The sequence below is a fragment of the Sorex fumeus genome, unplaced genomic scaffold (assembly GCF_029834395.1).
Source record: "Sorex fumeus unplaced genomic scaffold, SorFum_2.1 ptg000047l, whole genome shotgun sequence".
NCBI lineage: Eukaryota > Metazoa > Chordata > Mammalia > Eulipotyphla > Soricidae > Sorex > Sorex fumeus.
The window spans coordinates 44,073,148-44,099,883 of record NW_026606104.1 but is presented as its reverse complement, the minus strand read 5'-3'; the positions used below and the strand labels follow the sequence as shown (position 1 = coordinate 44,099,883).

At 49.6% G+C, this 26,736-nt stretch overlaps 2 protein-coding genes across 5 annotated transcripts in view; one reads left to right on the top strand and one right to left on the bottom strand.

The window, feature by feature from the left end:
* Window positions 1-14,192, top strand: part of EYA3 (EYA transcriptional coactivator and phosphatase 3) — a 97,995-nt gene extending 83,803 nt beyond the window's left edge. For all 4 annotated transcript variants that reach the window (XM_056123336.1, XM_056123333.1, XM_056123334.1 and 1 more), the window contains 4 exons: window positions 3,222-3,336; window positions 4,360-4,481; window positions 12,504-12,604; window positions 13,559-14,192. In XM_056123336.1, coding sequence (XP_055979311.1) covers window positions 3,222-3,336; window positions 4,360-4,481; window positions 12,504-12,604; window positions 13,559-13,639 — 419 coding nt within the window. In that variant the 3' untranslated portion in view covers window positions 13,640-14,192. The remainder of the gene's footprint in view (window positions 1-3,221; window positions 3,337-4,359; window positions 4,482-12,503; window positions 12,605-13,558) is intronic.
* A 5,947-nt stretch (window positions 14,193-20,139) lies between these two features.
* XKR8 (XK related 8) lies at window positions 20,140-26,291 on the bottom strand. The gene is made up of 3 exons (XM_056122947.1): window positions 25,952-26,291; window positions 22,885-23,081; window positions 20,140-20,849 (listed from the first exon to the last, which is right to left on the bottom strand). The coding sequence occupies exons 1-3, from the start codon at window positions 26,242-26,244 to the stop codon at window positions 20,140-20,142; spliced, it is 1,200 nt and encodes a 399-aa protein (XP_055978922.1). The 5' UTR covers window positions 26,245-26,291.
* Window positions 26,292-26,736: the final 445 nt, after the last annotated feature.

Below are 26,736 nucleotides of genomic sequence, written 5' to 3'. Positions count from 1 at the left end.
TCCTGGCAGTTGCTTCTGAGTTTGTGACATGATTACTCTTTTATAACTAGTTATTTGTTATTGAGGTACAGTGGTTTGCAGCAGTATCAGCATTGTTGTTTCATAAGCACAGACAGTTTTGTGTGAGTGTAAACAGTACTGCCACCCCACCCCATCACCAGTGTCCCTACTATCCTCAAGGCTCTTCTCCCACCGGCTCTGCTTCTGCAATTCACAGTTCTACAGTTCCTGGATAGGGTTTGCTTCCGCTAAGGATTGCCTAACCCCTGCCTGCTTTCTTTGTAGACTACATAAGAGCTCAGTCATACAGTATTTGTCTTTTTCCTTCTGACTCATTTCAGTTTTATCCAAGTTGCACGTGGAAAGGACACTTAGCATGACACCCGCAATTCCATCCAAATTGCAGCTAACTGCAAGATTCTCTCTTTTCTCAAAGCTGAGTAATATTCCACATTGTGTATGTACCAGTTTCATTATCCACTCATCAGTTGTTGGGAACTCGGATTATTTCAGTTCCTGCCTACTGTAAATAATTCTGCAGCGAACCAAGTGTGCATTTGCCCTTGCGAGCAAATGTTTCAGTGTTCTCAGGATTGGTGCCATGGAGTAGGATGCTGGATCATAAGGAAATTCTGTTCTTAATTTTTGGGAGAAGGGCCACACCCAGCAGTGCTCAGAGCTTACTCCTGACTGTACTTAGGGATCACTCTGGGAGGTGTTGGGGAGGCCATGTAGAATGCCAGGGACATGCAAGGCAAGTGCTTCACTTGCTGTGCTATCTCTCCATCCTGTTCTTACTTTTTTTTTTGAGAAGTCTCAGATCATTTTCCAGAGAAGCTGAAGCAAACAATAGTCCCACCTATAGTGAATAATTCCTTTTTTACCATGTTCTCGCCCGCACAGTTTGCAGGTTTGTTGACACAGACCATTCTTGCTGGAGTGAGATATCTCATCATTTTCATTTGCATGAAGATGCAAATTTTCATGGTACATTGATAGTGAACAATTTTTTTTATTATTTATTGAATCACTGTGGGAAAAGTTACAAAGCTTTCAGGTTTAGGTCTCAGTCATGTAAATATCAAACACATTTCCCTTTACCAATACTTATTTTTTACCATGAAGAACCCCAATAAAACCCCACCTCCCACCCCTCCCAGTGCCTGTGAGGCAGATGAATTCTAGTTAACACTCTATCTACTTTGACTAGATTCATTGTTTCGACAAAAGATGCACCATTATTATTTGGAGTTTAACCACCCCCCCGCCAAATCAGGCATGCTGAAAAAGCATTGTGCAATGATTTGCTTTCTACAGCTAGGTTCAAGAATTAAATGTTGTCACGCAGCCGCAATAGCGGCCGTGCGGTTTTGGATTTCTGCTATTCTACTTATTAACCCTGGAAGAGATTGGTTTCTGTGCTCTGGAGCTGTGGCCGTGCCGGAGAGCCGCTCGTGGGGGGCAACTGGTGACCTCAGTAGGGCGTGAGGAACGGGCCGGAACGCCCCCCTTCCCATGAGGTTTTAGTCGCCCCCGCACCCCCGGGTCAGACCTGCTCTCCACAAGGCTCCCATGCGGCCGCCATCTTTCTTTCCCGATAGTGAACAATTTTTTATATGTCTGTTGGGCATCACTATGTCCTGAGAGAGGATTTGTTCAGCTTCTCTCCTGTTTCGTTTTTTTCCCCTCCTGACACTCCCTCCCCATTTTTGATGGGGTTCCTTATTGTCATTGAGCCTTGTGAGTGCTTTATATATCTTAGCTATTAGCCCTCTGTTCAGTTTTAGATGTGTGAATTTTTTTTTTTTAATGTAGGAGTACTGCTATTTTTTCAGCCACTGATTAGCTGATTGAATAGGCATGAACTCCGCAGATGTGTGAATATTTTCTCCCTTTCAAAACAATGTCTTTAGTTGCTGGAGAGATAGTACAGTGGGCAGGCCACTTGTCTTGTATGCAGCTAACCCAAGTTTTCCTCAGCACCCTATATGGTCCCCTGGGCCCTGTCAGGATTAAGCCCTAAACACAGCTGGATGTGGCCCCCAAACCAAACAAATTAAATGTATATTACTTCAGGCCTTGTTCCCCCTGCCACCCCTGTCCCCCAGAAGATTCCTTAGTTTGATGTGGTCCCATTTGCTTATTTCTGCCTTGGTTTTCTTGGCAAGTGGAATGGTCATCAGCACAGTAACATTTGAACTTTTTAAAATATGTTTAATTGAAACCCTTCTGGGGAGAAACTACATTTTTCATGAACTTCCCTTAGCACAACTTTGCAATCATAAGAACAGTACTTGGTTGATGTCTTCTAAATGGGGGTGGAAGCACAGCACTCTTTGGGAATGAGGAGACTTCCAGGGCAAGAACCACCAATGGCTGTGTGGCCCTGGGCAGGCCTCCTACCCTCCCTGGGCTTGCCTTTTTCAGAAAGAGATTGGAAGAATACTTTTCATTTGGTGGAGGGCTGCAGGAGTGGGGCTCCAGGGATGGAACCCAGGATTTCACAGTTCCCAGTCCTGGAAAGAAGCAAGAAAGGCTGAAAACTTCCACCTCTACCGCTCAATTTTGGTCCCCTTCAATTCTCAATGTCAGGTTCTAAGAAAGGATTGCTCACGAGTGTGGTGGCCCCGTCTGCAGATTGTTACCAATCAGGGAAAGACATGAAGACCAGAGTGGCAACTCAGAGGGCCAGTGCATGCCGCTTTGCATGAGAGAGCCCTGGTTTGACCTGGTCCCCCAGCACTGCTAGGAACGATCCTAAAACATGGGGCCAGGAGTAGCTACCCTTGAGTACCAGAGATGCAACCCAGCCCTCACCCCCACTCCCCCAAAGGGACTCGAGCTTGAATCTAGTCACATTATTTCATCAGTGGATTTTGTTAAGGTTGTGACCCCCTACCAGAATATTCTGATGAAGAAAGTCAAATCATCTCCCCTGGATGTGTGTGGTCCGTGTTCTCTCCCCAGCGTCTTCTAGCGCAGGCCCCAGGCTGTGCTGTCATGAACCCCAGCACCACTGCAGACACAGAAGAGGGGGAGGGGGAGGAATCATTTTGAGTAGAACAATGCTGCTCTTGGTTTTACCCAGAAGGGAAATAGATTAGCTCAGTATAATATTTCAAAGACTCGTACTGTTTCAAAATTCAATTTAGAAATTGTTTCTTCCGTACCAACAAGAGTGTATTGTGAAATGATGAATGAATCTGCTTTTATTCCCAAAGGTCTTCTTAGTCCACAGAGAAAAGAGGCTCTGCAAAGGCTAAGGGCAGAAATCGAAGTCCTGACAGATTCCTGGTTAGGAACCGCATTAAAGTCCTTACTTCTCATCCAGTCCAGGTACGGCAATGACTCTTTTAGGACTCTTGACCTCAGTGCAGGATCTGCATTCCCTAACGTAATATTCAGGTTGGGGTGAAAGGAGTTTAAATGATAAAGGGTGTTTTTCGGGCAGGGGGAAGATTAACAGAAAAGTCACAACTAAAAGTTTTAGAAAACTGTTTATGCATATTTTTTTTCTTTCCTTTACATTTTGCTCTCAAAATTAAAATTTAGTGATCCATAATATTCTCCAGCCCAAAGTACAGGTCAGTAATATCAAAGAATATGCGTACGAGACAGACCACAAATGTCCTAAGTATAGAACCTCTCAGAGAAATGTACCCAGCATATTGCAGAGTATGCGGAATGTTCCAGTTCCATCCCTGGTACCTGTGTTCCCAGCGTACAGCTAGCAGTAACCCCCAAGCACTACCAGGGATAGCCCAAAGAAAAAGAGAAGGGTGCCTTAAGTAAATTAAATTACAGCTTAAAACTTAGCCCAGAAAATAATCGCAGTCATAGTTACATCAATAACCCGATTGCTGCCTCCATCAGGATCTGAAATTCCTGATCCTTGACTTGTTAAACAATAAAACTGACACCGTGTGGGCTTCTGAGCACAGAGCCAAGAGTAAGCCCTGAGCAAGGCTAGTTGTGGCCTAAATATGAAAAAATAAATTGTATCTCAAATATGGGCTAAATTTTATATCGTTAAAATAGCACTGTAAAAAAAAATAACACTAGCAGAAAACCTCCGTTTTCTCTAAGTGCTATTAGTGGCGTGGATTGGTAGTGTTTGCTACAAGTTACAATGAGCTAAAATGGTTAGAAGGGACGCTGAGGCTAGAATCAAGTCCCTGTACCCATAGGATCTCTGTCTTAATAAGCCTGAGGTGATCAGAAAAGTGGCAGCACTGCCCCTGGGTGAATACCATAGCCAGGTCCTTGTTGGGTATTTTTTAATATCTAATAAAGAGTTAACCCACTTAATTTTTTTCTCCCAGGTTGGTCTTTACCTTTTGTTTTCTTTCTTCCTTCTAGAAAGAATTGTGTGAATGTTCTGATCACTACCACTCAGTTGGTTCCAGCCCTGGCCAAGGTTCTTCTATACGGACTAGGGGAAATATTTCCTATTGAAAACATCTATAGTGCTACCAAAATTGGTATGGTTTCCATGCTATCTCTTCTCTCTAGCCTTCTATCAATACTTCCTACTTACAGCACACTTATCATTTACCAGTCCCTCTGTTAGATCCGATGTATTAGATAAAAATAATATTTACATATAATGTAAATATATGTAAATATTATCGCTGGAGCGATAGCACAGCGGTAGGGCGTTCGCCTTACAAGTGGCCAACATGACCGACCCGAGTTCGATTCCTCCGCCCCTCTCGGAGAGCCCGGCAAGCTACCGAGAGTATTCGATATGCCAGACACAGTAACAACAAAGTCTCCAATGGAGATGTTACTGGGCCCGCTTGAGCAAATCGATGATCAACGGGAGGGCCTTACATATAATGTTAATTGAGATATATAACTAGATATAAAATAGTGTTTTAAATTATAAATAATGCTTAGCAATTATAATATCTAAGATTAATACCATTTATATATACATGTATATCATTGATAAGGCAGTTCTGGTTTCAGTGTTAATATAGCCAGATCAGGGTTTCACAGACAGAAAATTACATAAACAAAATACAAATCCTGGTCTTGAAATTTATTATGTTTTGTTTTTTTTTTAATAGCGTCTGAGCACATTACTTTAGAAATTATTTCTGGGGCGAGAGTGATAGTAGAACAGGTAGGGAGCTCACCTTGCAACCTTGCACATGCCAACTCAGGTTCAATCCCCAACATCCTATATAGTCCCCTGAGCACCTCCAGGAGTAACCCCTGAGTATCACCAGATGTGGATATCCCCCTTTTAAAAAAAAAAATCTGCCTCATCTCAGATTTTTTTCTCTTTCACAGAAAGAGCACTGCATTGTAGAATGCTGGGGAAAGGACCAGATTATAAACATCAAATACTGGAACTGAAGAGAGAACTCAATAGGCTGAGCACATGGGCTCTGTCCTCAGCACTATATGCAGTGCTGGGAATGACCCTGGAGCACTGCCAGTATGGTACCCCAAAACAAAATCATGTACTAAGCTATTAAAACATTGTAGGGTTATAGGAATGTAGGGACCAGAGCAATGAAAGTGGGTGGGGTGTTTACCTTGCCAACCCAGGTTTGATGTCCAGCACCCCATATGGTCCCCCAAGCCCACTAGGAGTGGTCCCTGAAAAGAGTTAGGAGTAAGCCCTGAGCACCGCCAGGTGTGACCCAAAAACAAAAGAAAAAACAAAGAAAAAATTGAATATAAGCATGCACACACACACACACACACACACACACACACACACACACACCCCATCACTCTCATCAAATAGATCAAAGATGTTTAAGGGTACTTAAAAAAATTTTTTTAATGGGGAAAAATATTTTTTTAATGAAAAAGCTTAAAGGGCTCAAACACATACTTTGATTGTAGGAAGCCCAAGTTCCATCCTTGGCACCACATGGACACCAGCACCTCTGGATGTAGCTCCAGGACAAAACAAACAGTAGAAAAAGCATGTGTTAGCACAGAAGGGTGTAGAGATAGTGGAGCCCTCATGCATTTTTGGTGGGATGGTGAAATGCTGTGATGAGTATAGAAATATTATTGCTTTGAGTAAGGCCTAAGCACAGCCGAGTATGGCCCGAAAAATCACACTCACAAAAGAAAAAAAAATGTGGCAGTGGTCAAGGAATATGCTGAGAGGAGAAATTATACTAAGTGTATATACTGATAGAAATGACCCACTAGCTGCAGAAAGATTAGGGAAACTCGTTTGTCAGCCTTTGACAAGCGCTAGAACTAGAGTAGCAACAGCGACCTCGGCCCTCGTGATACTAACTGCCATCCCATGTGCTCCAAGAATTGGGTGCTCCTTTGTGCTGGGATGAAAAACAACTGAAGAGTGAAGTTTTAGTTTTCAGAAGAAAATATTGAGTGTTTATGATCTTAAGTTCAGAAACTGTAGAAAGCTCAAAAGAAGAAATAGTGCTTTGTATGCAGAAAACCAAGGATAGGTTCCCAGCATTGCACGGTCCACCGAGCATCACTGCGAGCAACCCCCAAGGTCCGAGCACCACGACAGAGTGCCCAAAACAGAAAATAATAATAATGATATGGGGGGTTGTCATTTAGTGTGTAGCTTTTAATTCTACACATACTGAAAGAAAATTTTTTTTTTAATTGACACGACAGGCCATGACAAAGACGACGCTGATAACATCAATTAAGAGTAATTTCCCACTTCCTTGTACCAGACTTTGTCAAGGAAATGACAATACTTTCTCTGTAGATGGGATTTAAAATGGATATTCCTCCTGGGATAGAGAGACTAATGCAGAGGTTATGGCACTTACCTTGCATGTGGCTAGGCCTAGTTTGATCCCCAGCAACCCATATTGTCCTCTGAGCACTGCTGTGTGTGGCCCAAACTACCCTCCCTCTACACACACACACACACACACACACACACAAATAAAGGCTGTCTTTTTGGAGAAGAGCATAAGTTTGAGACACACGTATCCCTCTGCCCATTTGTCCCCAGAGCAGCTCTCACAGTACAGGAGCAGTGGTGAATGGTTGCAACAGATTCGCACAGTAGCCCAAGATCTTTACCAGCTGGCTTTCGTTTGTTCAGTTGGTTGCTTTGGTTGGAAGCACGATTTTGCCGTGGATCAAACCCAGGGCCTCATGCCTGCTGTGTGTGGTCTCTGCTGAGCCGTCTCCCTAGACCCTGTTTAAACTCTAAAAGATAAGTTCGCTTGCCCCTGTGCCTGAGTCCTTTCATGTGCCTCAAGAGACTTGTATAAGGATATTTTGGGTGCAGCCTTGTTTATAATTTAAAAAAGAAGAAAAACTGGAAGAGCCAAGGAACCTGTCTGTGAACAGAACGTCACTGTCACTGTCACTGTCCTCCCATTGTTCATCGATTTGCTCGAGCAGGCCCAGTAACGTCTCCATTGTGAGACTTTGTTGTTACTGTGTTTGGCATATCGAATACATCCGCTTGCCAGGCTTTGCTGTGCGGGCGAGATACTCTGTAGCTTGCCAGGCTCTCCGAGAGGGGCAGAGGAATTGAACTTATGTTGGCCGTGTTGGCCACTTGCAAGGCAAAAACACCCTACCCGCTGTGCTATCGCTCCAGCCATGAACAGAAAGTAAATGGATAAATTCATGCTAGGCCACACAGGGCCTGAATCTGTGGCACCTCATTACCCTCACACTCCCCCAAACCTGAGGACTCCACCCACAGTCCCCTCTGCTGGACTGGCATCACAGAACGGTCTTGGCCCCACCCCCTCCACCATTGTGGGCTGTGGTCCCTGGGTTTTGTTGATTTTGTTTGGGTAGGGGGGTTAAAGAAAAAAAAAAGTGAGGGTCAGGGCATGTGATATGGTGTACAGTGGTACAAAACTTGTATGTGTGAGAACTTATGGTCTAGTTGCAGCCTTGCCGCGAATATAGAGGAAGGGGGACTAAAAAATGGGTGAAAAGAAATTACATATACCCATAAGGAGTATATTGAAAAACCTGGTTGAACATCTTCACACATGCGAACACATTGAAGGTAGATGTGTATAGTATGTGATAGTATGTAAAGTAGAACACACAGGGGACGGGACTGTGGCCGGGAATAGACAGGGCCCTGGGCAGTCGCCGTTACCACAGGGCCTCCCCCCAAAAGAAAATCAAAAAAACATTCACAGTGCTGCATATTGTTTCTGTTTGCTTTGGGTTTCAGGGCCACACCCAGCTGTGCTCAAGGCTTACTTGGGGCTCTGCGCCCAGGGATCACTCCTGACGGGACTCAGGGGACCATACTGATGCCGGGGATCAAACCCGGGTGGGTGGCATGCAAGGCAAGAGCCCTCCCGCTGTATTATTGCCGTAGTCCCTGTTCAGAGAGAAAAGGGGGGAAACAACAGTATCAGACAGGGGTACATAAGAAACTTCATATGAGTATGCAATATCTCTTCAGATTTTTTTTCTTTCTAAAGCGTTGAGATTTGACATAGCTAGGTTAATGTTCGGTATAAAGGCATACTTCTAATTATTCTCCATACTTTGTTGTACAGTGGAATTGTTTCATTTACAAGGGATTTACAGCAAGAAAATATATCTAAAGCCTCTTTCAGATTTTACTGCTGCAGTTACTGCTTTGCTTTACATTTCATGAGACATCCAGATTCACTCCTGAAAGGCAGATTTCCTAGACTGTCTATGACACGGAGTCCTGGCACCAAGTCTCACCAGTCTCATGAAAATTGTTTTCTGCTTCCTGACAGTGTGTGCTCACTTAGTTATTTTCCTTGATCTCATTTTTCCAGAGCTAATAGGTGAGGCCTGGCGGTACCCGATAACCACAGAGGGGGGAGGCCTGAAGCTTTCCTTCACAGAGCTGTGTAATAGGAGCAAGAAGAGGAAATGTTTCTTCACTTTCTCTGCAGCGATTCCAGCATTGTGGTCCTCTTAATAATGTCTACTCTTCGAGAATTTTCAAAATCATTTCTCAAAATGACAGACATGTTTTTTGTGGTATCAGGGGTCGAACCCAGGGCCTCACATATAGAAGGCGAGCACCCTACCACTGAGCCACATCCCCAGTTCCCAGAAGTGTTTTTGGTGGGGGAAACCCAGGAACCCAACATTCTCCAAAGCTTTGCTCACCGGTGCAGTTACAGGCTCCGAAGCTAGACAGTTGGTGAGCTGGCTGGTCGTCCTCCTGCCAGACAGGAAGGCTCACCTCCAGAATTGTCTTGAGAATGTGAAGTGGAAGGCTTCCCAACTGTTTTAGAATCATTTTCCTGTGTAACTGCTTCTTTATTTGAAACTCTCTCAAGCCCTGAATCCTTTTAGAGAAGACATTCCTCAAAATATATCTTGTCTTTGATCTTTGCATGCCAGGACAAGGAAAACGTCCCCACATGGTGCTTGTTCTCCACTTTTAAGACATTCTCTTTCTTGGGTCTTAGGGAAACAATCTAAAATAATTTTTGAGAGAGAGAGAAAGAGATTGTGTTGTTATTGTTGGGGGTTGTTTGCGGGGGGGAGGATTATTGTTGGGGTTTTTTGGTTTGGTGCCACACCCGGCAATACTCGGGGTTTACTCGTCTGCACCCAGGAATTACTCCTGGAGGTGCTCAGGTGAATATATGGGATGCTGGGGATCAAACCCGGGTTAGCCAGGTGCAAAGGTAAGCACCCTGCCCGCTCTGCTATCTCTCCAGCCCCTACTGTGGATCTGGCAGAGTTTGTATTAGGTTGTAAGAATATGTTAATGCTAATAGAATTAGACATGAAAGTTCTTCAACACTTAGCAAAAAGAATACATTTAATGTTTGAATTGGACCTTAAGATATAAACTTTCGTCATCCATTACAGTTTTATTGTGTGATTAATGGTGCCTATTGTGAGATTAATAAGCATTTACTCGGCAACACTGATGGAAAGCCTGATCCGAATGCAAGGCTTATGGCAATGCATCTGTGAGGTGCTGGCAGTGAAAGAGACAAAGTGCGACTATGCCCGACCCCAGTGGGCCACTTCCCAGGAGGCACCACTTAGGTTTGGGATGACAGAAAGTTGTTTTGTTATGCCACAGAGAGTGTCTGAGCTTTGAGTTCTGCTCAGAGTATATTCTCCTTAGACCTGTGTGTTTCTTTTTTATTACAAGAATTTAGCAGCAGGTGGCAGTCAAGTGCTGGAGAGAGTATAGGGATTTGGTGCTTAGAACACCATGTGCAGTACTGGGGATTGAGCCTGGGTTCTCTGAGTGTGACAATTGTCACAGTGGAGAAGTTACTGGGCCCGCTCAAACAAATCGATGAACAACGGGAGGACAGTGACAGTGATTTATGCAAATAAAATACTCTTTCCGGGACATTATCATCTTTGCATGTTTTAGGTATTGGCCATGTGGTATTTGAATTTTGATGCACTAATATGTTTCTCAGAACCACCCATAGTGAATTTTTGTCACCCATTGCCCAGGGTCAGTTTTAGTGATACAGTGTCTCAGTTGCAATTACAAAGTATGGTAGGGGAGGGGGCTGGAGCAATAGCACAGCAGGTAGGGCATTTGCCTTGCACGCAGCCAACCTGGGTTCGATTCCCAGCATCCCATTTGGTCCCCTGAGCACCGCCAGGGGTAATTCCTGAGTGCAGAGCCAGGAGTAACCTCTGTGCATCGTTGGCTGTGACCCCCCCCCCCAAAAAAAAAAGAAAGTATGATCGGGGAGAAATTCCTAGTGTGGCCAATGCTGGCCTTCGAATTGGTTCTCTGAGTTTCTCACGTCCTGAAAGACAGCACAGTCTCTGACTCAGACTATGTCCAGAAAATGAAGACAGGAAGGGGAATTATGTTTTCCAATATTGAAGTAAAGGCCTTACTCTTCCAGTTGCCTTTCATACACTATAAAACACTGTAGCAGAGGCTACAGTGCATGGGTTTGTGTTTGGGTTTATAGGAAGTGTGTGCCCCTGGCTGGAGCAAACTGTGACCCTGAGCCATTGCCTGGCCCTTGCCAGTAGACTGTGGGCACTGAAGTACTCCCAGCTCATTGCTTGGGGTCACTCCTAGTGGTGCCCAGGAAACCCATGAGTGAAGGGCGATCTAACTCAGACCTCCAGCACACACAGCGTGGACTCAACGGAGTGGTTTCTCCATGGATTCTTCAGTGCCGTCTCTTTTTTTTTTTTTGAGGAATTATAGCTATTGGGGGAAGGGGCTGGGTTATTCCTGTCACTTTTCAGGGATTACTCCTAGTTCTGTGTTCAGGGACCACTCTTGGAGGTGCTAGGGAACTGTATGTTGTGCCAACGATCGAACCCAGGTCAGCTGTATGCAATACAAGTGCCATACGAGCTGTACTCTCTCGGACCCAGAATTGTTAATTAATTGTAACAACGGTCCATTCCTCCCGTTGTTCATCAATTTGCTCGAACGGGCCCAGTAACGTCTCCATCGTGAGACTTTTTGTTACTGTGTTTGGCATATTGAATACATCGCGAGTAGCTTGCCAGGCTTTGCCATGCGGGCGAGATACTCTCGGTAGCTTGCCAGGCTCTCGAGAGGGGCGGAGGAATCAAACCCAGCTCGGCCAGGCCAGCTGTGCGCAAGGCAAACACCCTGCTGCTGTGCTATCGCTTCAACCTTAATCATGTTAATTAGTAATAATTACAGAACATTAAACAGTTCTTTAAAAAGTATCCCCTCAGGGTCAGAGCAATAGTACACGAATAGAGCCTTGCACACGGCAGCCCTGGTTCGATCGCCCACACATTATATGACCCCCGAGCACACCAGTAGTGATCCCTGAGCACAAGCCAGGAATAAGCCCTGAATATCACTGGATGTGATTTATTTAAAAAAAAAAAAAAAAGAGTGTCCCCTAAAACAAAAAATCATCCTTTATCATGTCCGGTCACAGCCTAGCCTGGATTCATGATCCCAAAATCTACCTATAACTCATTTGTGATCTGGGATCAGTTATTGGTCTTTTGGGTCCTATTTTATCTGTAAAATAAGGAACCGCATTATTTTGAGAATAAAATGTAAAGTAACTTGAAGGCAACTTTGTAAGCTGTAAAGTGTAGGGGTGGGCCAGAGAGACAGTACAACGAGTAGCACATTTGCGTTGCATGTAGCTGACCTGGGTTCGATCCCTGAGTGCAGAACCAGGAGTAAGCCCTCAGCACTACTAGATGTGCCCCCCCCCCCCCCCACCAAAGAAAAGACTAAGGGCTGAAGAGAGCTCAAAGGCAGCTTTGCATGCAGGAACCCTGGCCATAAGAACCAAGCACTGCCAAGTGTGGACTAGAAACAAATAAATTTAGAAAGCATTTTGTTCTGGCACAGGTAGCTTTGGGATTCCCAAAGAGTGCTTAGGGGCCCTAGAGCTTTCAAGTGCTGAATCTTTAGCTACTGACCCTATTTCTCACCCAGCAAAGCACATGGGCTGCCATTAATTTTATTTAGATTCACAGAAGGATGAAGTCAGCAAAACCCTTTCCGTTGGTTTTGAAATTAAGATAGGGAGGAATATCCTAATAGGGAATTTTTTTTTTCTCATTAGGTAAGGAGAGCTGCTTTGAGAGAATTGTTTCCCGGTTTGGAAAGAAAGTCACGTATGTAGTGATTGGAGATGGGCGAGATGAAGAAATTGCAGCAAAACAGGTAACATGGTAAAGAGTATCTTGGGGCCCAAGCAATAGTACAGCAGGTGGAGCACTTGCCTTGCACACAGGCAACCATGATTCAATCCCCACACCACATATGGCCCCCCGGCCACACCGGGAATAAGCCCTGAGCACCACTGGGCTCCCAAAAAACCACCACCAAAAAAAAAAGAGTATCTTACATGGGAGAGCATCAAGCAATTAGGAAAGTGCTACAAACATCAGATATTTTAGGGCCAGAGAGAGAGCTCCAAAGGCCCATGTTAAAAAGAAGGGGGTGGGGGGAGGGGTACTTCCTTTGCATATATGAAGGCCTGGGTTGGTCCCCAGCACCATAAAGAAAAAGGGACAGGACTAGAGATACAGCTCAGTTTCTCTAGGCCCTGGCTTCAATCCCATACACAAGGGGGGTGGGGGCGGGAGGGAGGAGAGAGAGAGGAGAGAAAAAGAAGAGAGGGTTACTTTTCCCCAAAATGGCATTTCCCTTCAAGGTGTTCTCTCTTCTCCTCATCTTCCTCAAAAAATTTCAGTCCGTGCTCAGGGATCAGCCTTGCTTGTGACTGATTTGATCTTAGCATGCATATAGTCCTGAGGACCACCGGGTAGGGCCCAGAAGCAAAGAAAAAATGTTCTGGGCCAGTTATGAGGTAACAGTGTTACTGGGCCCGCTCGAGCAAATCCATGAACAATGGGAGGACAGTGACAGTTACGAGGTAGTCTGAAGTGTAAAGAGGAAATTGACAACCTGTAAGAAAGTGTAATATGGCTCCTGAAGTCTGCTCTAAAGGTCACGACATGTCCAGAGTCCATCTGTGTGCAGTTTACCTGACCTTTTGGACAGCGCTAGGTGGTGGGTAGGAATAATGGCCCAGTGTGTGGAGGAAGGGCTCTGGGGAAAGAGAAGCGCCCAGAATCAAATAGCGTTAACCCGCTGTCCCCCTCGCCCCCCCAGCACAACATGCCTTTCTGGAGGATCACAAACCACGGCGACCTCGTATCCCTGCACCAGGCTTTGGAGCTTGATTTTCTCTAAGAACTGGAATGAAGAGCCTTCCCCATGAGCTTCTCTCTCTCGAAGGGGCTAGAGACCGGAACTGCCTGGGAACTCTCCCCCCACCCCCTGCCCCCCCTTCCCCTTTCTCCATGGAATGCCGGCGAGAACACAATCAGAACCAACAGCTGCAAGGGATGAAGCTTATTTTTGCTGAGGAAGCTGCAGCCCTGCATCCACCCTCCTCCGGAACAGGAGACGGCTGGACGGAGGGAACAGACTTCCCACAGCCACCGTGCTTTTAATTCTTGGGGGGGTGGTTTTGTTCGTTTGTTTGTTTTGTATTATACTTTAAAACAATGATGAAAAAGAAAAGGACATTGTTGGGAACAGAGATGCTTCTCTTGGTCCGGGGCCACACTGAGACCTGCTCTTAACTGCGGGGAAAGGGTCCACGCAGCAGGACATCTCTTGCAGTCTGTAGAACCTCCTTAGCGCTAGGACATATTCCCAGTGAATGTATGTGTTACTTTTATAGGTAAGGGTCTGGTCTCTGAAGCAGGTTTTTCTCCCTTTCTTTTTCTTGGCAAGAAGGGGGTGTGTAAAGTTCCCTGGAGAAACGGTCACTGAAACATCTAAAATACCTCTGACAGCGGCACCTCTGGGATGGTTTCCTGTTCCTCCATCTCCTGGTTCACTGGACTGTGGGGCACTGGACACTGGTTCACCTTACACTTTGGTATTTCCCATCCTGAAAGCCTTAGTCCCCTTTTGAACCCCTTTTCCCCCCTTTAACAAATGGCACAACCCAAGGGGCCCCTTCTCTGGGCTCTTTTCTTCACAGACTGTCCGAGGAGGCATACTCCAAGCTGCAAAGGGACCAAGGCTTCTTTGGCTCTTGAAACAGGAAGATGTTATTTTTCCCTCCTTCCGAGAAGCACCTTTCCCCAGTAGGCATCCCCCGCCCCATAGCCTTCTCTTCCCTTCTGAGGCATCAGTGTTCCCCCCTTGCCCGTTCGACGGCCTTTGCCGCTCACATATCCCCACCCGCCCTGCAGTGCAAGCCCGTCCCTGGACTTTGGACGCAAGAAGTTTAATCATGTCTAATCCCAGACTCATAGCTGTTTAAACACCAATGCATTCGACTTCCGTGGAGGTCCGTGAGGTCTCAGAAAAGGTATTCTGAACATTGACTCAGCCCGGTCTTTGCCTGAAGCAAAAGCAGATTGCTCTCATGCTATTCTGGGTTGGTTTTGTTTTTTGTTTTTTTGGTTTTAGTTTTGGGGACACACCCAGCAGTGCTCAGGGGCTGCTCCCTGTGGTGCTCAGGGATCGTGCAATGCCCAGGTGTCCAGTGTACAAAGTGTGTGCACGGACCCCTCAGGGTCTCCCTTGCTCTCGTTCTAAAGTGGAAAAGTGGAAGGAAGAAACATCTTCCTGGATTAAATGAGGGAGCTGGACTCCCTACTCGATGCCTGAAAATTCATTTTTGGCCAAATGCAGGAACATCTCTCAGCCCCATGTTAGTGCTGGGCACCAGACCCAGCCCCCACCCCAGCTGTTTGTGGCTTCCCCACCCGTTCCAGCCAACAGGGCGTCTGCCCAGCCAAGGGAACGTCCCGGAGCTGCACAGAGGCATGGGATGATAGTAGGTGCCCAGAGGAGGCGTCCTTGGCCCCCACCTACAGTGGCTTGTTTCTAACGATTCTGCATTTCCGTTTCTGGAGATGGGGCAGCAGAAGGAACAGACCAGTCCAGTCCCGGGCCAGCCAGGTGTCCATGTTGCTTCCACCCAGGGCTGCCTGACGGTGGACCGGGTTCTGGAGGGCCCCGAGTCAGGACTCATTAGCTGCCTCGTTGGACTTGTTCGCAGAGGCTGGGGCCGGGCTTCCCTGAGCAGTGCTCAGCAGGCTGCCCCAGGATGGCTTTACCTTCTAGAAGGCTAGGAAGGCCCTTCCAGCCCAGCAGGCTGTTTCTCGCCCTGGACTTAGGCAGCCTATTGGTTTGGTGCTCGGCTTCGGGCTGGCAGGGCTGTGGATTGGTGCCTCCATCACACAGACAGTTCCCTCTGCCTGCCCTTCGGGAAAAGCTTTTTATTCCTAGCACGGGAGCCGGGACTCCTTTGGATGGCCACCTCCTCCTGCCCCTACTGCCCAGTGCGGGCCTTCGTGAAGGAACGTGAAGTGAGCCACGAGGTGAGAATGCTCCGCGCAGGGCAGTCTCGGCCCTGCTGGCTGTGCCACCCTCCTCAGGGAGGGGCCGGCTAGAGCCAGAGCTGCCCTGACACCCACTGCCAAGATGAACCTGAACCAGGAACACAGAGCTCTCCTCTCCCCCCACGCCAGCGCTCTTGGGAACTGTTGTGGGTCCGTTGCCAGGGGGAAGCCTTTCCTCTTTCCCTGTGGAATCATTCCCTGCAGGGTCCATAGGCTGTGTCCTCACATTCTGCAGGGGACAGGGTGTGACGTTGTTGGGTGTGCCCCGGGTTTAAGAGGTGGCTTGACTTAAGAATGTAAAACTGACTGTGCCTTAGTATCACCCTGTCCGGCATCGCTGGGCTGCCAGGGGTTTCCAGGAGACCGGGTGCCTGCCTAGGTGCCTGTTGGGCCTTGGACTGGGTTCGGGACATTCCCGTCTTCTGCTTGGCAAGTTGGGGGCAAAAGCACTAGTGTCCGGAGGCATTTAGGCTGCAGCTCCTTGACCGCTGACACAAATGGCGGTTTTAAAGCTCCAAGTAGAATCGGACTGGCCGGCTCCAGCCACTGCACACGGAAATTGTAGATGTTACTGCCTAGAGTGGGTGTCAGAGGTGCTGAGTCCCATTCTCCTTCCCGGGAGAGCACAAGCAGGTAGGGAGCGCAGGAGGGCAGCCTCTCCAGATACCTGCAGAGGGCAGTGAGGGTCTCCTTCCACTTGCTTCCGTTTCTCACACCCCCAGTTTCCCTGTTCATCCAAAAGTTCACACTTCCCTGGTTTCTTACCATGGGTGGAAGCCAAATCTGCATTCTGCAATTCTTTTTTAACCATGAAAAGATCTAGCTCTCTCCTGTTCATCAGCAGGCCTTTTGTCCCCTCTTCCCCGTGAGTTAGAAAGTTCTGGCATGCAAGGCTCCTTCGCCCAGCCCTGTGCACTGAGAAGCGAGCTCCTACGGCAACATCCGCTCCTAACACGAACCCGACTCCAGGCGTCTCCAGTGTAGCAGGAAGGCATTGGTGGGACTGGATCTATTTATGTGACTGCGGGCATTCATGGCTGTAGAGTCCTTGACCATAATGTTATATGTAATGGGAACTATCTTATAAACTTGAAAAATAAAGTTTTTATTTTCTATACAGTTTGCTCCTGCGTCTTTTCTGAATAGGACCAACCCAGGGGCCCCCGCTGAGCAGGTTTCCAAGTTGGGCTTCTAGCACTCATTCAAAAGACACCCCTTCCAATACTGAGCCATTCATTTCACCAAAAAAGGCAAAAATAAACCATTTGGTATAAGTAAATGTACTTGGGAAAGTGATATTTTTAAATAATTTGCAAGGGAAAGTATTTTGTTTCTAAAATCATGCTTTTCAAAGCTTAGAACTGGAATTAAGAGTTCATTTGCTGTCAAATGTGCTGAAATTAACATCAATACCTTGCTGTGCTGAACTTATAGTGCAAAAGCAATAAAAGTAACAAACTGGTATCAAACTTTGTTTGACTTGATTTCATTTTATATTAGCTAACTTTTCTCATCTGTCTTCAGATTTGGATTAACTGCCTCAGTGGCCAGGAGAATAGTTCCTCCTTTCCTCTGTCTTCCTAGAGATTAAATTTGGGCTTGAGCTTTCAGGTACCAAACATGTAAGACCGAAAGATATAGCTTGGCCTTTTTTTGTTGTTTGGGGACCACACACACCAGTACTTAGGGGCTGTTCCTGGATCTCTGCTGAAGGGTCACCCCCGGCAGCACTCAGAGGACCATAAGCAGTGCCAGGGATCAAACCAGTGTTACCCACACATAAAGCAAGTGCCTTAACCCATGTACTTTATCTCTTGCCCTTGGTGAGAATCTTCAAAGAAAATTTCTAATTGCAAGTAATGTCACTCATTTTTAAATTCTTAATTATCTGAACTTTATAGCATAGAAAAGAAGCAAATAGGACTGAGAGACTCAAGGGGCTGGAGCACATTTTGCATGTGAGAGCCCCAGATGCTACCCCAATTACATACTACCATGATTTGACTGTTTCTTCTAGAGAGCAGAGATGAGTGCTTAGCCAAATCAATCTAGACACTTGTTTCCCCAGAAGAATTTGTTTTTAACCTTTTCCCAATCATGGCCCACTTTTTTACCTTCCCCCCGTCATACCAGTTGGGCTGCTAGTCTCACACTATGCCCCCCCTTCCCTCCCCCTCCATTTATGTGATTTTCATCTGTATTCCCATAGCTTATAGGGCTGGTATTTATGCTCGGCCTGTAAGAGCATGGATTTGATCCTTTATGGAGCTTATGCCAGGCTCCATAAAGTCCCCCAGCACCAAACATCTATGGATAAGGCCCCAAAACCAAAAAATAAAACTGGTACCCTTTGGGAGACCCAGAGAGATAGTATAGCAGATAAGACACTTGTCTTGCACATAGCTGACCTAAGTTCAATCCCTGGCACTCCATATGGTCCCCCAAGCCCCACCAGGAGTGATCCCTGAGCAGAGCCAGAAGGAAGCCCTGAACACTGCCATGTTTGGCCCAAAAACAATAAAACTGGGCTGGAGCGATAGTACGTGAGCAGGGCACTTGCCTTGCATGTGGCTGACCTGGGTTTGATCTCCAACACAACATATGGTCCTCCAAGCACCACCAGGAGTTACTTCTGAGCACCACTGGATATAGCCAAAGGGAGTCAGATTTCTCAAAAGTCTAAGCAAGATGAGAACGGAGGGCCCAAGAGAGTATAGTGGTAGGGAATCTGCCTTGCATGCAGCTAACCCAGGTTTGATCCCCAGCACCCTATATGGTCTCCCAAGCCCACCAGGAGTGATCCCTGAGCACCACCAGGTGTGGACCTAAAATTAAAAAAAAAAAAAGACTAGAATATATTTAAAATACTTAAGGCGCCAGAGCAACAGTACAGTGGATAGGGCATTTGCCTTGCCTCTGGCTGACCTGGATTTGATCCCCAGCATCCTATATGCCCCCCCCATGTACCACCAGGAGTAATTCCTGGGTGCAGAGCCAGGAGTAGCCCCTGAGGTGAGGCCCTGAGCATCACCAGATGTGACCCAAAAAAAACAAAATACTAAATGAAAAGAACATCCAAATAAGAATTGTCTAATCTGCAAGGCTATAGCTTTTTTTTTCTTTTTGGGTCACACCCAGCAATGCACAGGGGTTACTCCTGGCTCTTAACTCAGAACTACTACTGGCAGTGCTGGGGGACCATATGGGATGCTAGGAATTGAACCCAGGTCGGCTGCATGCAAGGCAAATGCCCTACCTGCTGTGCTATCACTCCAGCCCCTATAACTCAGTTTTAAGGGAGTGATGAGAATATCCTCAAATAGCTGTTGGCCTTTGTTTACTATAACCAGCTCTTCCAGGAACACTAAATGGCCTCCTATAAAAAGTTAAGTGCAAAAGACATAAAAATCCTCGTAAAAACAGGCAATAGACTCCTTCACATTAGGCCAGAGAACTATCTCACCAAGATGAGTGCATGCTTTGCTCCACTTAGTGTGGCCCAACCTCCCCACACAAAGGAAATAGTCACTCCCCCACATTGCTGGTGTGTCCCCCCCATAATAAAATTAACTCGTTTGGAAAGCTTCATGAGGTTTTAATAATAACCTAATAATACTGTTAAACAAAAACACTTGGTGGAGACACACAGGCACAGACCCCCTTCCGCTCACTTGGACTGAGGTAGAAATCACAGCCTAAAGCACAGGAAACAGCAGCCTGAGTCCTGGCCCGGCACCCAATTTCACTAGGGCCTTGGTTGCATCCCTGAGTGGGGGCCGCCTGAGTCAGCTCCCTACGGTTCTGGAACTGGCAGGCAACAGTTAGGAGCAGCGAGCAAAGGCCCCAGAGGCAGCCAAGTGCCACTGCGTGATGGTCCTGTCATAGCAGATGTCCTCTCAATAAACTGCATGACAAGTGGGGGCAGGGGACAAAGAATTCCACATCCTGGAGTCCTGGGACCTTCGAGCCCAGGACAGGGGCATGAGTGCATGTGGGCACCTCCCCTGGGTTGTTACATACTTTGCGGTACAGGGGATGAACCCAGGGCCTCACATGCACAAGACAAATGCTCTACTGCCAAGTTGCTGTTCCCAGGGAGGTAAGAACCACAACCCTGAGGTGCTTTACCGCAGTGATACAGCGGCGTGAGAAAGGCTCTTCCTCCAAAGTCTCCAGCCTCACTGTCTCCCAGCCTGAAGGACAGTTCGCGGGCACCCTCAGGAATGGCCTCCAGCACTCATAGCAGCATTAGATCAGCTTATCTCCTGCATCCTCCCTCCCTGGGACTGTGTCCCTCCCTCTCTTCCTGGCAGGATCTCACCAGCCTCAAAGCATCCCACTGTCCTCTCTGATCTCCAAGAAGGCAGCCTCCCCCATGACCTGGGGGAAGAAGTTCTGCGCCAGCTGGGCCATGCGCCGGTTCTGAGGCAGCGGCTGTGGCTCGAGGGAGCGGGACCGCAGGCTCCCGTCCACTTGGTCGGGCTCCCAGTAGAGGCTGGGATGCAGCCAGCGGTAGTAGGCCAGCCTCAGGGCCTGGCCCAGCAGGAAACAGCCCGCGCCCACCGGTAGCACCGTCTGCAGGGGCGTCTCGCTGGGCAGCCAGGTCCTCTCGGTCCCCCACGTGAGCACCAGGAGTACGCTGTCGCTCAGTAGGAATGCCCCATGGATGGTGGCTCGGCCTCGCGTACGGCCGTCTGCCACGTTAAACCAGGAGAAATAGAGGATGGTGGCCACGGTGGCCCGGTACAGCCACTCGGAGCGATGATCAGGCATGAAGGCCGTGCCCTGCAGCCAGACCCAGCCGACCAGCACCAGCCACAGGCCCAGGAAGTGCAGGGCCACGTAGCAGGGGAAGAGAGCCGCGAAAAGGGCCACGGCCAGGACTCGGGGCCACAGCAGCAGCAGGTTCCACAGGAAGTAGAGCATGGAGGCAGCCGGCCCCAGGCGGGGCTTGGAAGGCAGGCAGGTGCGCAAGGCGCGGTGGTAGTCCAGCAGTGCCCAGGAGATGCTCACGAAGGACGAGCAGATGCCAAACCCTGCAGGCAGGAGGATACGGTGAGCCTAGGGGTCAGTGTGCCAGGAGCTTCCCCGAAGTCCCAGGTTCCCCAAACTGGACACTGGAATCTCTATATGGGGGCTGAAGAGATGGTGCAGGGCACTTGCTTTGTATATCACAAACCTGGTTTGATCCTCGCAGCCCATGTAGGACCCCAAACACTGAGACTAGCCTCCAGGTGTGACTTAAAAGCACTAAAAACAAATGACCTAAAACCCCTAATTTGTGGCAGGGAAAACAATCCGCTGGAGACAAGGAGTTCACAGGACCAGGAAGGGAGCTGGGGATCAGCTAATCTCTCCCGCACTTCCAGCTTAGAGGCTGCCAGGAGTGTCCTGGGAGCAGGGGCTCTGACACGGACCTTCCTTGTCTGCACCCCATGCGGGGCGCTCAGCATCATCTAGAGCCTTGTAACCTTCCCCCTACCTCCTTTCTGGGAGACTTGAGCTTTTCTTTGATCTGAAAATCAGCACACCCAGTTCCGCTCTGCCATCTCCCCTCCCCCCTTTTTTTGCAGGAGTAGCCATACCCAGCTGTGCTCAGGGATCATTTCCTGGCAGGCTTGGGGGGGGCCATGTGCAATGCTGGGGATCGAACCCAATCAGCTGCATGCAGAGCAAATACTTATTGTACTATCTCTTTGACCCCCTGTTCCCCTAGTCTCAGAAAAGGAAACAGGAAATCCCTATGGGCTGATAACAGGCTATGGCCATAGCTGCCCTCCCCCACTGTACAGAGGGAACGTCTGGCACTCTTACCCCATGCCAGACCTCAAGGGCATGGTGGGAACCCTCCCCTGCCCACAATGCCCGGGCTGCCTGCCCCAGACTAACAGCACTGGGGCTTTCAGGGAGGGATGGAGACAGCACTGAATATTCTAGAATGCCACTTCCCAGGCACACTTCCCAATAATTGAACCAGCAGGTTTGCCGGGACCCTATGATGTGTGGGGACCCATTCTCAGGCTGGAATCTAACACACACACACACACACACACACACACACACACACTCTCTCTCTCTCTCTCTCTCTCTCTCTCTCTCTCTCTCTCTCTCTCTCTACCTAGCTCCTATCCTCCACACCCAGTGCTCACAAACAGGCAAAAAACAAAAACATTTTTGTGACTATAGCCCTGGTTTGGGGGCGTTTGTTTTTTTTTCTTTTTTGGCCTAACCCAGCAGTGCTCAGGTATCACTCCTGGTGGGGCTAAGGGAACCATATGCATGAAACCCAGGTCAGTCTGGTTCTAGGCAAGAACCTTACCCACTGGGGGCTGGAGCGATAACACAGCAGGTAGGGCGTTTGCCTTGCACACAAGCCAACATGGCTGACCCGGGTTCGATTCCCAGCATCCCATATGGTCCCCCGGGCACTGCCAGGAGCAATTCCTGAGTGCATGAGCCAGGAGTAACCCCTGAGCATCACCGGGAGTGACCCAAAAAGCAAAAAAAAAGAACCTTACCCACTGAACTATCGCTCAGGGGTGTGAGGAGTATTAAGAAGTATGACAGGTATAGCGCACGAAGCATGAACTGTTACTATGGCAGGGACCCTGCACATTTCACGTTAGCCTCAAAATAGAAAAAAATTACAATTAAAACGTACTGTGCTCCAGGCACTAGACTTGTTACTCAATCCTTTGATCTCTTCTCTGAGGGTTGTTATTTTGTCAATTTTACAGACAACTGACACCAAGAACAGTTAAGTCCTTTGTCCAAATCATGGCTAGAGAGTCCAATTTTTGTTTCCCTTTGCGGCCACACGCCATGGTGCTCAGGGGCTGCTCGAGGCCCATGGTGGCAGAGATGGAGCCAGGCCTCCTGTGCACAAAGCCTGTGCTCGGCCAGCTGACCTCTCTCCGGCTCCGTGAGAATTTGAATTTGGACCCAAGCCTGTCTTGTAAAAGGGTGTTCTATTCTCATAAGCCACTCTTCTAAAGAGAGAAAAGACTTCTGAACGTGTGACAGCATCCCTTTCCAGCCAAAAGAGGGGCTGATCACTGGCCCTGCACTCACACTGGAAGTTCTCGGCGCGGCCGCTCCTCAGCATGATGGCCAGCACCAGAGTGAGCTGTGGCGTCGTCTCCAGGAACGTCTCAAAGAGCCGCAGCATGCTGATGTCCAGCGCCAGGAAGTCTGCGTAGGCCAAGTCAAAGTCTGAGGGCACCTCCTGCCGCCACACCAGGAAGCCCTGCCGCAGTCCTTGCAGGCACCTGTGCACAGATGCCCGAGGGGTCGGTTAGGGCAGTGGCAGCCCTGAGCCCTCCCGATCAAGTGGGCAGAGACAGGCTCCAACCCAAGCTCTCATCCTTACACACTGCAGAGTCTTGGGCAAGCTTCAGGACTTTGCTGATCTGTTTCTCTGTAAACGGAGTCAAACTACAATGACCAGGAACTCCCAGGGCTGGGGAGAGCCGACCGGGCCACAGTGGCTGACCTGCAGTGGCATGCAGGAGGTCGGTTCATCCCCAGCAATGCCTCCGGGTCCCCTGAAAACAACCAGCAGTGACTCCCAAACACCAAGCGGGGAATAACCCCTGAGCACACTGGATGTAACCCAGAAGCTAACAAAAAAGCTATTAACAACCATTGCTCCTAAAGGCCAGCGCTATCCTAAACTCACCATAAACCTTGTCCCATTTACTCCTTATGACCCCCTTTTACAGGAGAAAGAAGCCCAAAGGGCTAATAAGCAGTGAAATGTGTGTGTGTGTGTGTGTGTGTGTGTGTGTGTGTGTGTGTGTGTGGCTGGTCCACACCCAGCATGTGTGTATATGTGTGATATGTGTGTGTGGTTGGTCCACACCCAGCATTACTCAGGGGCTAGCTCTGTACTGAAAGGAACGAATATGGTGCGGGAGGGAGGAATGAGGCTGTGTGCAAGGCAAGTGTCTTAACCCCTGTGTTCTTCCTCTGGTCTGGAAATCAGACTTTGACTTCAAAGCAGTTTGAAAGTGCTTAAGGGGGAACTTTATTCCTTATGATCCTGTGAGGAAGTCAACAGGTTGCCAGAGGGCAACAAACTAGGTCCCAGCTGTGAGAGGAAGGAGGCTGCAGAGAGCAGGAAGAGGAAGCCAGTTCAGAGCCTGCTGCAAGAGTCCAGGGAGCAAGGGCCAGAGCCTGGCCTGGGTGTGGGGACCCCGAGCCCTGAGACTGCAGGGACAGGCCCAGGGTCATGGCATGAGGCAGGATACATCAAGTACCAAGGTGCCCTCTGGAAACTCATCTTGGCAGGCAGCTGGGGGGAGCCCACTCGCGCAGATCATGTTGTAGATGCTGACATCACTGCCCCGATACCCTTGGTAAGGACACAGAGGGGCACCCCCAAAAAGCCTCTGCTCTGGCTCCCCCTCAAACCAGGCATAGGCAGGAACAGACCCCACTTTCTTTTTGTCCTCTTTGATCACTGTTGACGCCTGGTGGTTCTCAGGGACTACTCCCAGTTCTATACTCTGGTTGGGGGGATCCTGGTTGGGGGGATCATGCAGGGCTGGGCAAAGCCTGTGCTCCAATTCTTTGAGCCAACACCCCCACACACAACCTCCGCCCTCCATTTTCTTTTCTTTTTTTTGTTTTGGGGCCACACCTGGTGATGCTCAGGGCTTACTCCTGACTCTGCACTCAGGAACCACTCCTGGCGATGCTCCTTACCCACTGTACTATCTCTCCGGCCCTCCATTTTCTTTTCTTCTTTGAAGTACCGTGGAAGGAACCCAGGGCCTCCGCATGCAAGACAAGCGGGCTACACTGGGCTCCAGCCCCAGGCCAGCAATGCCCTGATCCCTAAAACAAGCGAAGCTGTCTGACTTCTGCAGAAAGAGGTGCATGCTGGGTGGTGAAACCTGGGCATTGTCCCCCTCCCGGGACGAGATCTGAAGAGAATATACAGATGAATTCAAGCAAGAATGGATTGGGCTCTGGCCAGCCCACAGCACATCAGATTCCGGCACAGATGATGCTGGACCGTGGTTCCACCATCTTTCCATGCGCCTCTGGGGTTTTCTAAGACCAGGCCTGTTCCATCTCTGCCCGGGTGCTCAGTCTGTGGGTGTGGAGACGGGAGTGGGGCCAATACAGTGGGAAAGAACTCAGAGGCACTCCGCATGGAGGGATTAAGTTCTTCTGGAGTCCGGCTGCTTACAACCTCTGGGCCCTGGGCACTACAAAGCCAGTTCTGTGCTCACCAAGCACCAGGGAAACAGGCCAGTCTTGGTCTCAATTCACTCTTTTCCCAACTGAAGCAGGCCGCTGGTGATGCCCCAGGACAATGAGGAAACTGACCCTTGGAGGGGTCCGGCCACTTGCCCAAGGCCTGGCCCCTGTGAAGAGACAGTTCCCCTATGTGCTCAAACAGGGCCAGGAGCTTATCCCCTGCCCCTCAATGCCTCCCTGCACCTCTCCTCTGCAATGACGTCCTTCCTTGGTTGAGGAGGGGTTTGTCTCTGCAGCAGGGCTGGGGCTGGGGCCCCTCAGCCAATACTCATTCCCCAATCACACCCAGTCTTTGCTCTGCCCAACAGTGCTCAGATCCACTGTGCTCTTGGGGACTAAACCTAGGGCCTCAGGCATGCAGACCGGCACTCCCGACCTCAGAACTACCCGCGGCCACTCCGACGCTCCTTTTCATGGAGGAAAAATGAGGCACAGAAGGGAGGCCTGAGAGAGAGATGGTAATGAGATGGAAAAGTGGAACCGAAGAGATTGTACAGTGGGTAGGGTGCTTGCCTTGCACGTGATAGACCTGGGTTCAACCCCGGCCACCCCATATGATCCTCCAAGCCCCGCCAGGAGTGACCCGAGTGCAGAGCCAGGAGTAAGCCAGGAGCACAGGCGGGTGTGGCCAAAAAAAAAAAAAGGTAAAGCCGAAACTGAATCCCGGAAAGGCTCTGCGCTGACGTCCTGATGCGTCCCCTTCTCTGGGTCAGGAGGTGGGGGGTGGGGGGAGGTGAGCTGGGAGGGCTGGGGTAGGGGGCCTGGCGTTTCCTCTCCCCGCGGGGCTGGGACTCCCCGGAAGGGGGCGACGCCCGCCGGGGCGCTTTGCTCCCGGGGTGCCCGCCCCCTCCTCCCGCGGACGGGCGCTCACCTGTACAGGTACCCGAGCTGCAGCAGGTGCAGCAGCGCCAGGCCGGCGCGCGGGGGCTGCCACACGTGCAGGCCGGCGGGGTCGGCGCGCAGCCACACCCAGCTGAAGAGCTGCAGCGTCCCCGACGCCAGGCCCGAGAGCGCCAGCACCAGCGCGGCGCACACGTAGCTGCCGCTGAGCACATACCGGCTGGCGGCCCACAGGTCCGCGCCCAGGTCCACCAGGAAGGCGGCGGTGCCCAGGCCGCCCAGAATCAAGTCCCAGAGGAGCGCGGCGCGGGGCGGGCAGGGCATGGCCCGCCGGCCTCTCGCCGGGACACTGGAACCCGCCTCCGGGCCGGGGTCTCGGCGGCAGGAAGCGGGCGGGCGGGTCCGGGGGCCGGACTTCCCCGTCCCGCCCCGTCCGGGGAGGAGCGCGGCCGGCGGACCCCGCGGCGGCTCCGGGAGCCCCTGTGCGGCCCCGGGAGCCCATCTGCGGCCCCGCTGCAACCTCTGCCCTCCTCGCCCACCCCGACTCTCTCCCCGCCTCGAGGCTCCCAGGAGCCGGGGCGAGGGAGACCGACGGACCGGCCTGGGCCTCGTGGGCTTCGAATTGGCATTTGAGGCGCCTGGGTAGGTGCAAAACAAGAGCATGACATCCCAGGACCCCCGACGGCGGGACCGTGCCGAGCCAGGGCCGGAGCTGGGGAGATTCCCGAGCACGGGTCCAGCATGGACCTGCATTTCCTGACTCCTTTAACCCCCGACGGCCCCAGTGGAGGAGAGGAGGACGCTCAGTCAGTGCAA